The sequence below is a fragment of the Solanum dulcamara genome, chromosome 10 (assembly GCF_947179165.1).
Source record: "Solanum dulcamara chromosome 10, daSolDulc1.2, whole genome shotgun sequence".
Taxonomy (NCBI): domain Eukaryota; kingdom Viridiplantae; phylum Streptophyta; class Magnoliopsida; order Solanales; family Solanaceae; genus Solanum; species Solanum dulcamara.
Genome location: NC_077246.1, coordinates 58,907,573 through 58,925,095, shown reverse-complemented (window position 1 = coordinate 58,925,095; position 17,523 = coordinate 58,907,573). Strand labels below are relative to the sequence as shown.

The following is a 17,523-nucleotide window of genomic DNA, read 5'->3' as shown; positions in this document are numbered from 1 at the left end:
CTTCTTGTTTCAGTACTTAAAGTTCTTAAGGAATTAATGCAAGTAGCTAGGTGCGCTTAATTACTAGCCCATGGTGATTTAAACCATCCAACTATTGGAAAGCCATATTTATAACATAACTACTTATAAGATGCATATTTATTACTATTTGCTAATCAATGGTAGCCCCTTTTGGTCATTCAGCTTCGAGGTGGCTTTAACTTGACAAACCAAAGAAATAACCGCATTGTAACCATTGTACATATGTCACTATCCGAGATCCCACCTTAGACGTGACATGGCACTCAGAACCCCATTAGGTTGAGAGCACCAACCAATCTGCTTAATCCGGATAATTCAATACATATATCAAATTAAATATAAATGCAGAAGATAAAACTCATTTCAATTAATATTCAAGAGAATTCAAAAGAGAAAAACTCATTCGACTCAAAACCAAAAAATCTAACTAACCACTTTACTTCCGCATTTATCTATTTAATCGGGTTTTAGACTGACTTGTATTGGTGGGATAAGACAAATGTCATCACGTCCGCTTTTGGATCGTTACATGAGAGCTGGAAAAAAGAGCATGATTCTTATGATGGACTACTGTATGAGCCGCAAAAGTTTTCAAGGACCATAGATCTTGTCCGTGGAAAAAGTCTTGAGACCATGCATTCACTACCATTTACGAGTGGGTTTCATGAGCCGTAGAAGGATCTACCATCCATAAAATCGATCCGTGGAAGTTGTCGAATCTAGTTTTCTTAGTTTGTTTAGATAGGTTTTTAATATCTATAAATATTTTTCGTAGGTTTTCTTTTACACTTTATGGTTGTTTTTGTCTGAACGCATAGAGAAAATAAGTATTTGATTTTTTTCTTGAATTTTGGAGAGAAATTGCACATTGATCTTTGATTTTTGACTCTGAATTTTGATTCAAGATTTTGGGTTTCTACTATTCATTTTGTAAGTGTACTGTTATGCTTAATTTATTTATCATTAATTGTTATCATACAAGCATGAGTAGCAAAAATCCACAACTAGGGTTGTAATCCTCGAAAAATGTGCATGCATGTAGTTTTTTTCCTTATCTTTGATTGGTTTTTATCGGAGGCCTACGTTAGAACTCTTCTTATTCTTACTTTGATGACCAAGGGGGTATCGAATGGAAAAAAAGATTATACAACGGAGATTTGAGACTATCAACTCTCATCTAATAGCTTGAACTTACTCGGGGATAACTAATTTGGGATCAAAGGTAAAGAGTAGTAAAACATACATTTGTAGACTTATCATGTCTTGTGGTGATATTCATCTGCTTAGGTGACCAACAACTCAGGTGAAATTAACTTACAGATTTTGCATGCTACACACTAGAAAATTTACTAATATCCGGTCTTACTACGTTATGAATTCATTGAGATCACAAAATCCTAGTTACGTCTTCTATTGATTCAAAACACTTTAAATTGTTACTTTGGTACTTGCTACTTTTGAAGGTTACAAATATTACTCTTTTTACACCCACCCCCCCCCCCTCCCTTCGGAAATGCGACTAAAAGCACAAATAATTGCAATTGACCTTAGTATGAACTATATTCCTCGTGGGATCGATCCTAACCTTGATAGATTCTATATTTGAATGACGACTGCTTTATACTTGTTTTGAGAGATGTAATTTGAACGTATCAAGCCTCCTGAGAATGTATACGACGATTCCGAAAAAACTTAATTAGATACTGCGATTAGCATCACCTTTTCTGCTCATGTCTGATCTGTATTTAATCTCCATGTGTCATCATTCAATATGCCCAGCCAGAGTTTCCCGTACGATAAACAGATAGAGAAGTTCAGTAGCTAAGCTGTCAAAGCTTAACGAGTAAGAAGAGGCCAAGGAAAGTGAAAGTAAAAGAAAGAAGTAGACTTTGTGAAGAGAGAGAATATGAAACTATAATAATGATATATGGCCATAGCCCTGAAAAGTGAAAAGGCACATATTAAAGATGTAAAGAGCAGAGATTTGAGTGAGCTAACTACAGTTTAACATATTGTACTAAAACTTGTATAATAACTATGAGGGTTCATATTATATCCAGCAGATACTAACAGAAGTGTAGCCAATCACTGCTAGACAACAAATTCTTACATTAGTTATTGTGGTTTCATTGTCACCTCCCTTATCCTGTCTTATCCTTTTATGTACTTGCTTTTTCAGACAACCTCTCTCCTTTCTTTTCTTAACCTAATATTCCTCTCCATTTTCATGCCACTCTTTTTTCACTAATTTGGGGGTTCTTGACTGAAGTTTTTAAATTATAACTATTTCTACTATATTAGAAGAGTAAGTTTAGGAAATGGTATCAACATGTTAGCTATTTGTCAATAAAATTGAAGTTGAGGATTGTTTTGTCATTTTATTTATAAATTAATGTATTAATGGTTGCTAAATGTACGTGGCTTATATTTCAAGAGCCATCGCATTGCTGAAAAAACCTTACTTTGAATTATTTCTCCCGTTGAATTTTACTTGTCACATTTTTAATCTATTATATATTTAAATATTATTTTAAAAAATAATATAAATCACAATAATTATTTAAAATGATGTAAAAAATGTTGTAAATCATAATAATTAATAACTAAAATTTAAAAGACATGTAAAAATAAAAATGATTCTCGAAATTCTATTATTGTCACATAAGTTGGGACATAGGGAGTAATATATATAATTTAAAAATTACGAAAAAGATAATAGAAATCACAATAATTAACAATTTGAAATATTTAAAAATCATATAAAAATTTGATTGGAACAGATCGAGTAACATAGATTATTGAAAATTATATAATTAAAAAGTTATAAATCACAATAATCAGCAACTTCAAATAACTTTCCCAATTCTATTTGTATCTCATAAATTGAGATTAAAAAAAGAAAAAATTACTTAAATACACAACTTATTTTATCATATTCTCTAAAATTTCCTACCATTTGAAAAAATTACAAAAATTTCTACCTCTCTTATTCTCTGATACATCCCTTTACGCGATGTATCGATCTGATACATCCTTTTACGTGATGTATTGGGACGTTAGATACATCACTTTATGTGATGTATTGATTGAATACATTGTTTACGCGATATATCGATCGGATACATCACTTTACGCGATGTATCAGCCCAATACATCACTTTACGTGATTTATCAGGATGTTTTGGGATGTATCTGATTCCACCAAATTTAAATTTTTTTTGTAATTTGAAAAAGAGTAGAAATAGAATGTAATTAACTCTTAACACTATGAAATTTGTATAATTCTTCCAAAAAATAATAAATATTGAGTCTGTGTTATATATCTAGTATACGTAAATATATTAGTCTCTTCGTCTATTTTAATTTTTCTACTACATTAAAAAAATATTTGTTTTTAGTTATTCATCTTGAAAAATAAGGAAATAGTTTATTATTTTTTACCTTACGTACTTTTATTATTAATTACTATTTTTTTAGTGTCCAATATTTATATGACTAATACTAATAATTAGAGGTGATGTTATAAACTTATCATTTTATTTACTACCTCTAAAACAGTGTATCAAAACAAACATGAACAAGTAGAAGGTTTAATTATTTTTTCTAAAAAAAAATAAACATGATTTTAATTAAAATTATTGAATTTTGTTTACTTCTCATTCTAATTGCGCCCTTATTTTCTTACTAGTTCTTTTAATCAAAGAGAAATGCGTACTCACACTAATCTTCGCCCATGTTTTCTTATTACGTAATTCGTTTAGAAAAGAATAACAATTTTTTATATTTAAAAATAATTAAATTTATAACTCTCATTTTACTAACAATGAGAAATTTTTATAACTGCACAAATCTTATGGAAAATTCAAAAGCTATGAGTTTCAAAGGCCTTGTAGCTACACTAATGAGATGACATGTGTTAGACACTAACAACAGTTGTGATGGATTGATAAGTATTATTTCATCCTTAACTAGTGGTTTCGGGTTCGAGTCCTCCTTAATAGGGAGAGTGGTCTTTGTTAGAGAGTGTTTTACACTCAATGTGAGACTTCTTGATGAAAATTCGAATTTAGTCAAGCTCCAATACGAGTACCAAACATTAGGTGTGAAACAAAAAAAAAAAGATGTTTTAGACCAAAAATCCTATAAGTCTTTTTTTTTCCTCAAATTTGATCTTTCGTCAAAATCAATGTTTACAAAGGCGGTTTAGGGCTGAGTCTCGGGGTGAGGCATGCTAAAAATGCTTCGAGCGCAAATAGAAAGTGTAGATTTATAGAGTGTACGTCTTAGAATTTGGAGCGTAAGAATAGACGTAAAAATGTAAACCTCAGGCGTTAAATTTATTTATATTTTATTTTAAAAGTATTTTTTTTGATAAATCATATTTTTTATTATTCTTGGTGTAATGATATTCATATTTTATGCTATCATGTTATAGTGACTTTATTAAAATATATAAATAAAGAAAGTAATTCTCATACTTTATTTAATTTATTTGCAGAAATGTTAAAAAATTTACTTTACTTATTTTCTTAATGTTAAAATTGTAAAATTGAATATACATAAAATATATGCTTCATATTTCAAAGCTTACGTCTCGCTCCACTCCCTTGCCTTTTAAAAAGATGGTCAAAACAAATTCACATAAAATGGAAATGAAGATAGTTTGTCCTTTTTCATTTCACAAAAATGGGTTTTTGTTCATTTTTGTAAAAGAAAAGAAGTGGTACCTAGCTAGGGTTCTTTTGTGTGAGGCAAACAACAATTATATTATATTTTTTGTATTGTGAATTTTTTCAAGTAATAATTATAAATTATTGGTGATTTATTTGAATTTATTTTAATAATAATTTAAAATTTTAATTTTACTATTTTAATTTTTTAGTGTTAAGATTATAAAATTGAAGGCACATGTGATATATGTAGATCCATGTGACTAATTATGCTCTGTATTTCGAGGACTACGTCTCATTCCGTGCTGCATAAAATGCCTACATGTACGTGGCCTTTTAAAACATTGATCATGACTAGTGGTGACAAATGGCAGGTGGATCAAATTTGGGCGGATTGAAAATGGATTAAAATAAAATGGATAATAATTCAACCTGCCCATATTTTATATGGGTAAAAATGAATTGGATAACAAATGGATTGGGTAAAAAACACGTTGACCGATATTTATTCATATTTTCATGAGTATATAGTACTCTACTTTAGAATTCAATATGGAGAAAATATTTAGTCTTTTTTCGAATGAAAAATGTTGAAAATACTTTATTTAGTTTTACTATATCATAAAAGTCAAAAAAAAAACTGACTCTGAATCCTACCTTGAATATTGATCCGGGACCCGACACCCTAACTGGGATTTAACCCCGACCCAACTCGGTACTCGAGAGTTGGTCTCAAATTGAGGTTGGGACTCGAGTCTCAAATCGATAATCGAGAGTTGAATCTTGGATTAGTATCGAGAATCTATATCCGAGACTTAAATTAGAATGGAAAGTTGAGGTGTGAGTTTGAAAAAGAGTTTTGGAAAAAAAAAATCTTACTTTTGGAGATAAGTCATTTTCCTAAAATTTAATAAAAATAAATTTATTTGAAAAACATAATGAATTTTGAGTGAATAAAAGTTGAAAGCTTAACCCATTTGACTAACTCATATTTTATCCATAAATCTCAAATTTCTATGGATTGAATATGGATTTAAACCCACATGTAAAAATCACTCATCCAACTATTAAAATATGAACGGATTAGGCGAATTACCAAAATATGAGTTCATTTTGTCGGCACTATCACAACAAACCCACATAAATTGGAAAGGAGTGACAAATAGTTTGTTTTTGTTCATTTTTGTAAGAGAAAAGAAGTGGTACCTAGCTAGGGTTCCTTTGTGTGAGGTAAACAACAAATGCAGGATTTCCATTTTTAGGTAAATTAAAAATAAAAGATGGGAAGAGGGAAAGTGGAGTTGAGGCGCATAGAGAATAAGATAAACAGACAAGTGAGTTTCTCAAAGAGGAAAGGTGGTTTGGTGAAGAAAGCTCAAGAAATCTCTGTGCTTTGTGATGCTGAGGTTGCTTTGATTATTTTCTCCCACAATGCCAAGCTCTTTGAATTCTCTTCTCCTTCTTGGTATGTATCTATGCTTTCTAATTTTACTACCTCCCTTCATTAATATTACCGTACTTTAATCTATTTATTTATCCTTAATAAAATGATCTATAGTCATACACACATATCACTTATTTTCCTGTTAGTTTTTTCATTTGTTTGTTTTTTAATCTTGGATCTTCTTTCCTATATATATATAGTCTAGTATTGAAGGATAAAAGATAATGAAGTAAAGTTTGAACCTTGATTTTAAGATTGATCTCTTGGTACTTTGTTCAAAGGATTTCTCACTTTTGAGAAAGACTAGGTATGCATTTCTGGGTTTATGTATACTATCTATGAAAAAGTCTCAAACAGTTCACTGAATATAAACTAAAGAAGTATTAGCCAAAAGTTACCTCAATTGGAGCTACAATCAAGTAGTGAAAGATTAGCTTGAGTCATTAATGAATAACTTATATAGTAAACTCAATTATAAAATAGTTACTTAAATACTACAGTCATTTAGATTTATGTTTTATCAATAAAATTATTTAATTTAGATTAGTTTTCTCATAGAGCTATTATATATAGCTAAAAATTAACCTCGTCTTAAATTTGACTCCGTAACGTTTACTTCTTTTTGTTTTGGTTTATGATAATATGTTTAGCTTTTTTATTTTAATTTTTCTCTGTAATAATCATTTTAACTTAATTATTATTAATATAAAAAATATAATTTAATTATTTTATCCTTTATTTTATTTCTTATTTAATAAATTTTATAGATATCTTTTTTCAACAAAATATATTTTCATCTCTACTATATCAAAAATATGTTGCAGAAGTTGCTTATAGTACTCCTATTCTTCACTTCTATTGAAAAAGTAAAGTGTAATTCTTAGATGGTATTCAGTTATTTGTCTAAGTCTTAATAGGGAGAATTATCTGATTTGTACTAATAAAAGAAGTAACATGAGATACTAGGTGAAATTGTTCAAGTGTGCATAAGTTAAGCTCTAGACCACAATTTCTTCTTATTTATTTAAATTGTGGTGGCAGAAACATCAGTGCAAGGTAACCAATATACTCTGTTTTATTTTATATTATTTGGCTCATATTTACTTGACACAATCTTTAATTTTTTTTAATTAAGAATGTAATTTACTAAGATGACTTTATTTATGATATTAATTTGGAACTCTGAGTTTGTTTACTACCACTATCACCGCTAAAAAAATATAAAATTAGTTACAAAATTTATCGGTAATCCTCAGTTAATTTGTTGCTAATAAAATAGCTTCTAGTTAAGTGACTTTTTTTTTATAATCCATCGCTTATTCGTAGCTAATTAAATGGGATAAGCATAAAAATTTTGTTGTTAAACTATAAATTTTTATTTGTCATTAATCTTTTATTTTTTATTAGTGTATTTAATTATATAGTTATTTAATATTAATGGTGTATGAGATTTTTTTTAATTTATTAAAATGAATAAACAAAAAACCACTTTTACTATATGACCAAGTATAATAAAATAAGAAAAGATTGACAATTTGTCTTTTTAGAGCTATCGCCCCAATAAAAAAATATTTTTGTGGTAGGCTTTATCCCTGGTAAAAAATATAGTGAAATAACTTTAAAATAACTAATAAAATAATTGAGATGTATGTGAAATGAATCAATTGCTACATAGAATGGGCATGCTCAATTATAATCAGATAAGTTTCTCTATCATCACACATATAGTTAAGATCAATTCACAGATGATAGTCACACAATAGTTCTCTCATGGAACTCATACCCAAACTATATATGTATCGGAACGTGACATCCGATTCAATATATGTGTCAGAACATGACACTCGATCCTATATATGTGTCGGAACGTGGCACCCGATCCTATATATATGTCGAAATGTGACATCCGATCCAATATATGTATCGGAACATGACACCCGATCCAATAACACAATTACGAATACAATTACAGTCCATAACGATTAGTTCACATACTTGCCTAATCAAGTAACAGGTTCATTGTATGCAATTGTTCACAAATAATTATTTCATTCTATCTTCCCTTCATTAATAATATCTCATCAAGCCTTTTTTATTCAAGGCATCACTTTTGGTTAAACAAATTCAAGATTATAAATTTTACGGTCTTGGAATTATAGACCAATCACAACAACATATCATTCACCCATACATAATAATTAAATGCATGATAAACATCACAATATTACTCAATCATTATTAAGAGTCTCTCTATGATACAGTTTAAACCATAACTTACAACCAAAGGCAATCAAATAGATTCATGGCATGAGATCTATCAACCTAAGTCATTCACATTTACCCTTTATTTCCTGACTCGCATTACTCAAGTAATTCACAGTGAATAATCAGCATAAACATACAAAATCATTGTATAAGTCTATCCCTATATTCATCAATAACTTATAATCCCCAAGTCTCAAGATTCCGTTATGACCCAACTATTGTCTATATTTAATCTCACAAGAATCATTGGCCTTCTAATAGTTTCCCCAAGATTAAAATTCAAAGATTTGATCTTTATCACTAATCACATAATAATCATGACCCACAGCATACATTTCCACTTTAAACAACAATTGACAATCATTTAACCATCCAGACTCCGTGTCCGAAAGCCTAGGCATGAAATATCCACGTCAATCTACATTATATTAAGCAATGAGAACGAATTTATAACTACTCAATTGAGAAACCTAGCCTACCTAAGTGCCAAGTAGTTGTAGAAGGATTAAAGAACGAAATCCATGGGTTGTAGCCTTCTTTGTGCTAGAAATCCTTTCTTCCCTTCTCTCCAAGCCCAGAGCAGCCTTTTGGGGGTTTCTAAGGTAACTCCCATCTATTTTGGCACTTAAAGGAAGAAGAAGATAATAAAATTACGTGCTTATTTAATTTTGCCCTGTCAGATCCCGCTCTGGCGGCCTAAATGCCGCTCTGACGGCTCAACAGGACAGTGCTTATAAAATGGGCATAACCTTTTACTCTGAACTCCAAATGAGACAAATTCGGTGGCGTTGGATAGCAGACTCATACACCTTTAATTTGATAGGACATGGACCACCTCTTCATTATAGGATGAGAAATATGGTCGTTTGAAGTTGAACCTAGTTTGAACTCAAGTCCAAAACTAAATCGAAAATATACTTTCAACTCAACTTTGAGATAGGAGCATAGTACGACCTTAATTCACAACTAATGCACTTATATACCAAGGAATTGATCCTAGTCTTATGAAGAATGAGATTCGTATACCTTTATCGCATATATTTTTAGGTAACGACGGGCTAGGTCATTATATTTAAGAACATTGGTTGCACCAAATTTTAAATAAATAAAAAATAAATCAACCAAAAATGAAATATGAAGAAACAACAACAACACTACCTCATGGAAATAGAGAGACTGTTTTTGAAAAACCCTCGGCTCAAAAGTCACAGTCTCAAGTAAGAGAGAAAAATAATATATATACCATAATGGCAAAAAAAGCAATGCAAATTTTACAAGACATGAACGATAATGATAGTAAAGTAATATGATAATCAAAAGGCAATAACAATACAACTATAAAGCCACACCTAAACCTATGACCCTTCTAAGCCGACACACGTCAAGACACCATTCTATCCCCACTAGCCTACTACCCTAATCCGCGATCTCCACTCATTTCTATGTAGGGTCATGTCCTCGGTGGTATGGAGTTGCGCCATATCTTATCTAATTAGCTCTCTCCAATACTTTTTCGGTCTACCCCTACCCCTCCGCATAACCCCCCAACTCCAACCGCTCGCACCTCCTAAGTGGGGCATCGACACCCCTCCTCTGCACATGTCCAAACCATATCAAGAATATTTTATTGATAAATCAATATGGGTACAATTTTGTTCCTTATTCTTCTCTCTTAAGATATTTCTGTGATTCGAGGGTTATAGTGACTTATTTCTCGAATTAGGATGATATGGATCTCATTGAGATTTATTTGATCTCCATTTATTTTTGTGAATATTTCATGAATTTGCAAAATATTCGAGATATCTTTTCAAATTTTCAAGAAAATATAATAACTTTTATATAGAAATGACTTAGAATTTATGATAGAATAGCCTCCGAATTCCAGCAAATTTCAATGTCTACAAATATTTTTGACCCCTGAAAAAATAATAACAATAAACACGCATGCATGACCCCTATATAGCTAATTCCATTTGGTGATAACTCTGAACAGTAAAGAAATGCTTTATTGGCGCATCAACTTTCTCATATGCATATTACTACTCATTATTACATTTCCAAGATAAATGTACGGAAACTTAGGGATAGCTGTGAAACCTAGTCACAACATAACAGATTACATTCCCAACAAATCTTCCTTTTCTTTTGCTTTTAAGAATCTCATCAGAATCATCAATGATACTCTGGTTATTGAGGTTAAAGGCCATGAATAATTTAGAGATAATATATAAACGTGTCATTTAATTTAATTTTAATTGATATTTATGTTCTGTAATTTTAATATGTATAAATAGATATTTAAATTTATATAAAGTTAAATAAATAGATACTTGTATCCTACGTAGTATAATATACATAGGACACTGTGTAGGATATGAATTGTCATATAAGACACATGTGTCTACTTATTCAATTTTATATTTACTTGTGCACAACCAAAATTAGAGGGCATATATGTCAATTGATACCAAATTAAAAAATATTTTTATATATTATGCCTTTTTTTTACTTCATCCATTCACTTTTATTTGTCTACTTTTCATTGTGTTTAAAAATAATAAATAAAGACATACTATAATATGCATATTTATTGGCATATTATATCAATGAACTTGGAAAATGATATGAAAAATTATCTTTCTCTTGATATGCTTAAGTGAACAAGTGAAAATAAAAATTTATTATCAATATAATGAATAAAAGTGAAAGAAAAGAGTATAATATATATTAAGACCAGCCTAGCATAATAGTCTGTAAATTAACGAGAAAAGTTTACACCCGACTGTTATTAGGATTCTCCAAAAATATTGTAGTAATTTATCTGTTATTTTGTTGCAACAGTATGGAGGAGATTATTGATCGATATGAAAGATGCTCATTTGCAGAGAGACGCTTTCTTGAAAGCAATTCCGATGCATCGACCGTATGGCTTTCATCTTTTTCTTTACTTTCTTTGTTTCAATTTAAGTGTAATAAATAAATATATTTAATTTGACATTAATTAGCATCTATAGTTTTTATTTTTAGGTGTGCACAAGCAAATATTTAAACTTGTATAAAGTTGATTAAATAGACACACACATTATACGTAACAATTCACATCCTATGTGTCTACTTATTCAATTTTATACATGTTTAAGTGTATACTTGTGCATACCGAAAGTTAAGAACATATGGATGTCAATCGAGACAAAGTTAAAAGGCATATTTATGTATTATGTATTCAATTTTGTTTGTCTTACTTTTTTAGTCCGTTTAAAAAAGAATGTCACTTTCTATATTTAGGAACTCTAACATCTAAAATATCACTATTTTCCCATTATAAATGTCCAGTGGATATTCCCATGGATATTTTGATTGAATCAATAAGAAAAGAAAAAAAAATACTGGAATTGGGTTATATACATTTTCATAATGTGAAGGGGTCATTTGGGTCTATATATCTAATTAGATACTATGTTTACATATGAATTCGTACATCGTTACATTCCACGTAGGATTATGAATATGCGTAATCATACCTTCTTTTATTTACATAACTATATTGGAACCCTATTTACGTCTTTAAATGAATCGAGAAATAGATTTGACTGTCCATTTTTTTATATATATATCTAAGGCATTGCATTCTCTGAATAATTCAAATCGAAGTAATTGAATGTCCAACTCAGTAATATTTTTATACGAAAAAATTAAGAAGCTCCCCACTATTTCAGTTATAATTTGTTTTCCACCATGCATATTTTTAGTGAGTTGGTTTGGAGGAAAATGAATAGAAAAATTGTGTTTTGTAGAATAAATATTGCACTGATTTGTGGTGGAAAAAACCTTTATTTCTAGTAGTGTCTTTACACTCAATATCCTACGTGGCATATTTAAGATCACAAAGTATAAATGTTATTTTGATACATTAGATACATTGTTAGTTTAAGATTATAAGATCCAAAAAATTTCTTTATTTTTAATACTTTGTGTCGAATCAAACTAATACAAACAAATCGTAATGAAGAGAATATATAATAGAGTTATGAACATATATAGTAAATCAAATGTATTTTTGGTAAAATTACAAACTTGATTGAGTCCATAAATTGATTCAATTCCTCAATCCATCTCTAAATACAGGAGAAGTATTCAAAACTCAGGGATAAGATTGATCTTCTGCAAAGGAATCACAAGTAAGAGTTTGCTTTCATGAATATTTTTGTAAACCTTAATCAGAAAAGGGCCTAAAATACCTCTCAAATATGTGAATTGGTATAAAATTATCTTTCATAAGGTTGACTTCGAGGACATTTTTGGTTCGATAGGTAGATAAAGGATAATTTTGTACCAATTCACATACTTAAGAGATATTTTAGGCCCTTCTCCGAACCTTAATTAAAAAGGGTTCAATTTAATCATTTTTCCTTTCAACTTTTCAAGGCATTACATGGGAGAAGATTTGGAGTCATTGAGCTTGAAGGACCTCCAGAACTTGGAACAACAACTTGATACCTCTCTTAAACTAATCCGGTCCAGAAAGGTAAATGCAGGATTCAAACTTTATTAAAGTTTAACAGTAAAGTCATAAAACTATTTTTGAGTATATTAAAAGAATTGAACTTTATCATCTGTAACAATAAAGTCATTTAGGGGTCATTTGATGGGGCAACACTATTTTTGGTCATATTAAAAGAATTGAACTTTATCATCTATAACAATAAAGTCACTTAGGGTCGTTTGATAGGATGTATAAAAATAAATATTAAATAGAATGTATTAGTAATGCTTTCATTAGTAGTGTTTCTATTAGCTATGCTTGCATTACTTATGCCGAAATTATTTCTGATGCATTGTTTGGTTTGGTATATTAAAAAATAATATGTATTGAAATATTTACAAAGATATCCTCCACAAATATGGTGAAAAAAATGTAAAAAATGGTTTTGAGGAGCAATTAAGACTTTAACCATTCTAATGCATTCGTCAAAATCTCTTGCATTAGTAATATCATGAATTTCGATGTACAAATAATACATACCTCACCACACAATAGAGTGTATAGCTAATGCTTATGTTAGTTATACTTTCACTAACTGCAACTTCTGTTTTGTGTTCGATCTCTTGCAGAATCAACTCATGCACGAATCTATCTCTGAACTGCATAAGAAGGTTAACTTCCTCATTGGAACTTCGCATTTGTTGTTGCATTAAAACAACTTGTAACAAATTATGTTGCTTGAACTTTTTAAAAATGTCGATGAATACGTCAGATTTTTTAAAAAATAATGCATTTTTGGAGAATCTAACATATGTACGATAACATTAATTTTTGGAGAGTACTCCTTCCCCGAACCCTGCGCATAGCGGAAGCTTTAGTGCACCGGACTGCCCTTTAATCCTAGCCCTCTAGGTAGCTAGAAAATGACACTCATCATTCATGTCTCAACTCTTAAGTACAATTTTGTGTTGTGCTCTTTCACAGGAAAAGAGAGTACAAGAGGAAAATAATTAACATGTTAATAAAAAAGGTGACATTGCTTCTTGTTATTTTTGTAAATTTCTAATGAAGTGACAACTTCATGACGAGCATTCTACACTTTATTTCCACTTCATTATCTCCAAATTAAGCGGGCTGAATTTATTTGCATGGTTTGTTCCAATATTGCTGGACTGATTGCATTCACCATAGAAGAACACATCTCCATATAATAATATCAGGATTTTCTTGAAAAATCTTTATGCTACAAGACACAAAGACACAAATCGTACTTTATATTTTGCAACTTTATTTTTTATTTTGCTTTTCGGACATGATCTCATTTGTATCCCACTGTAACTATACTTTGATGTCTTTGGACTGTAACTTTTTTAAGTGAAATAAAATATACTTGAGTTGTATATTTTTATTTGGGCAATCATTTTTTTGTCTATATTGTTTGACAAATTTGAATTCAAATCTTGTCACTTTTTATAATGTTTAACGCTATATTATATCAAACATATTGTCAACGATAATTTAATCAGGATGAATTTATTTGTTCCACTATTTGGTGAACAGGTGAAGGATAAGGAGAAGACAATAAGAGAGCAGGCTGAATGGCAAGACCAAAATCAGCAAGTCCGTACTTCCACATCATTCTTCTTTCCACAACAAGTTCCATTTCTAAACATCGGGTAATTCTTTGGAAAAACTACATAAAATAGATTAATTGTGAAATTATTTACCCAAATTGGATCCAATTCAAACTAGACTCATGGCTCAAACTATTTACCTTCTTACCCTACTTTTCCCCTTTTAATTTCGTGCATGACGTCATGCTGACGTCAATATACTGTGATGGTATCAAACGATTTCTTCTTGATACCATCAGAGTATAATATACTTTGATGGTATCAAGCAGTTTCACTGAAGCACTGTCTCTTCCTTCTTGATACCATCAGAGTATATATATACTCTCATGGTATCAAACGTGTATTTACACCAGTGCCTCTTCCCTTGTTCCTCTTTGATACCATCAGATTATATTATACTTTCATGGTATCAAACAATTTATCAAACAGTTTCTTCTTGATACCATCAGAGTATATCAAAAAGGAAGAGACAATGCTTCAGCGAAACTACTTGATACCATCAAAGTATATTATATACTCTCATGGTATCAAATGCGCAAGATAGTTAAAAACAAGGGGCTTTCTTTTGTTGTGTCTTTCTTAGTTTTTTTAGAACATGTCTTGAGTCTTTATTGTCCAAAAACAACAAAACTTCATCAGCTAGAAGCCGGGCGGCTTTCCGAAAACATTCTCTTAATTTTCTCCAATGGTAAATAGTTTTCTTTTTTGGGTATAACAATAATTATCCCTAATTATTATTATTAGCTGGTATAATATTAAATAAATGAATTAAAAAATTTGATTAGCCTTTCATTCTTGATTGCCAATCAATTAGATTAGTATCATACTTTTTATCTTCTTATAATACCTTTTATTCTTCATGTACTATTTATTTATGTATTCTTCTCGTGCTATTCATTTTTTGTTTATTCTAGTACATCCATTTTTTCTATTTTTTATTTTGTATAATATAATTGGTTTGGGATGAATTTAAATGGAAAAAATGACAAGTGATAATTTGTATAGGCAATCCTAACTAATTATTTTAAATTAAGGTACAAGTAATAATTGTTACATGTGTTGCACTTTTGGTTGAAATTTGAATAGCTTATTGACACCCAGTGTTTGATGAAATTAATATGAGCATGAGAGATTATGGTTAAAATCCCACAAAAATTTAAACTAGAAACATAAAATATTAGATAATGTACATCCTCCCATTTATTTAAGGAGATTTATTTATTTATATATAATATGCATCCTTACAAAACATACTAGAAGTAAGGCTATTTGCATTAGTATTACTTATATTACTATTCATTACATTAGGGCCTTTGTCAAGCCCTGCAAAACTAGGTCTTCCCTTTTTCACAAAAACTTCTTTTGCCTACAACCTTGCCCCTTCTTCGCTAATAGATCAGCCACCTGATTTTGCATTCTACGGTTGTGCTTGATTGATGGGTTCTTCATCCTATAAAGTATATAATATTGGCAAAAGAGTCACGATCTTCATGAATTAGACGAATGACTTCTGCATTGCATCTGCTAGTCTTAGTCCATAGTAAATGCCAATAATCTCGGCATGTATAGCACTTGTTACTATGGACTGCTAGTCGTAGTCCGTAGTAAAAAGGGAAGGCTATATCCCAGTCAATCGTAGGATGCGTGGGGAGCAACTGATGAACCCTACAGGTAGTATTGAATAGAGTTAGAGTTATCTCCTCCTCCTACCCTTCTTCTTTTCCTAAAATGAGGAAATATTATAGCATAAATAAAGACATGAATTTAAACAGTTTACAAAATAAAGATAAATCATGACGATGCTAACTTTAAAGAGTCTTTGTTTAAAGATATATTCACAATTAGCGGATATAAATTCTTAGACAAAGCTAATTTCATCAGTTCCTTTAATAGGACTTGTATTTTTACTGATTTGGTAATGATTTGCGAAGCTTAGGGATGACAACTTAGCGAAGCTGATTATGTAATGATTTGTGGATGGCAACAATGCTAATGTTGTGCGAACCGTCCGTATTAATTAAGTTTGTATATATGGGCAGGTGGTTTATTCTGATCATTCTATTTTGGCGTAGGGCATGGTTTGAATATGCTAGATGGTAGAATTCTAAGTCTTGGTGAATCGTTCCTATAGTATCGGTTAGGAAAGTTGTGTTGTTGAATAAAGTTACTTATTATTTATGCTTACAGATTACACAAACTAACCAAACACCATCATGACATTGATTTTCTTTTAAAATGTTGGACGGTTACTTTCTACTTGGGTTTGTCATAATTATTTAGACTATATTTAATGCAACCCTCTTCATTTATTCCACTATAAGTAATTTCAAAACTTAGACTTGGAAATATATTGATTGATTGTGTACTATTTGGAAAGATTTTATTAAATTGTGGTTGCTAATTTGAGTGCAGAGGTAATTATTACCAAGGTGGAGTTGAAGTAGAGGCACAGAGGAGGAATGAGCTTGATCTAAATCTTGATTCATTAAATCCACCAACCCATCTTGGATGCTTTGCTTCATAAGAAAAAAATATCTCTATTTTCCTAACAACACTTTGTAATTCTACTTTTCCAAGTCCATGTGAACATCTGGATATTGAATTGTGTGTGAAATTTTAAAAAAATTATTTAATTATTTTCCAATGTGTGAAAAAGAGCTAGCTAGTCACCTTGCTAAGTGGAAGTGAAGTGTAATTCTATGGTAGTATTTGACATCTTTGATTACCAATTTACACGATGTGCTGCCTATCACTTTTAATTAACAAAATTGCTTTTAGATTGAATGTTAGTTAGCTTGTAAGCTGAAACACTACCAAAAAAAAACACCAATTTGCCAACAGATTTTACTAACAACCTAAATTGGTTAGTATTTTAGCAACAAATTACCAACAAATTTCTAACTGAATTATATTTTAAAATTTAACAACGGAATTCTAACCGATTACCAACCAAAATATTACTAAGTATTTTAGTTGGTACATATGGCAGGAAAAAATGACGCC

At 30.3% G+C, this 17,523-nt stretch overlaps 1 protein-coding gene across 1 annotated transcript; it reads left to right on the top strand.

Moving 5' to 3' along the window:
• Positions 1 to 5,723: 5,723 nt before the first annotated feature.
• Positions 5,724 to 17,156, top strand: LOC129871391 (truncated transcription factor CAULIFLOWER A-like). The gene is made up of 7 exons (XM_055946299.1): positions 5,724 to 6,156; positions 11,245 to 11,326; positions 12,529 to 12,581; positions 12,829 to 12,928; positions 13,516 to 13,557; positions 14,447 to 14,562; positions 16,933 to 17,156. The coding sequence occupies exons 1-7, from the start codon at positions 5,972 to 5,974 to the stop codon at positions 17,042 to 17,044; spliced, it is 690 nt and encodes a 229-aa protein (XP_055802274.1). The 5' UTR covers positions 5,724 to 5,971; the 3' UTR covers positions 17,045 to 17,156.
• Positions 17,157 to 17,523: the final 367 nt, after the last annotated feature.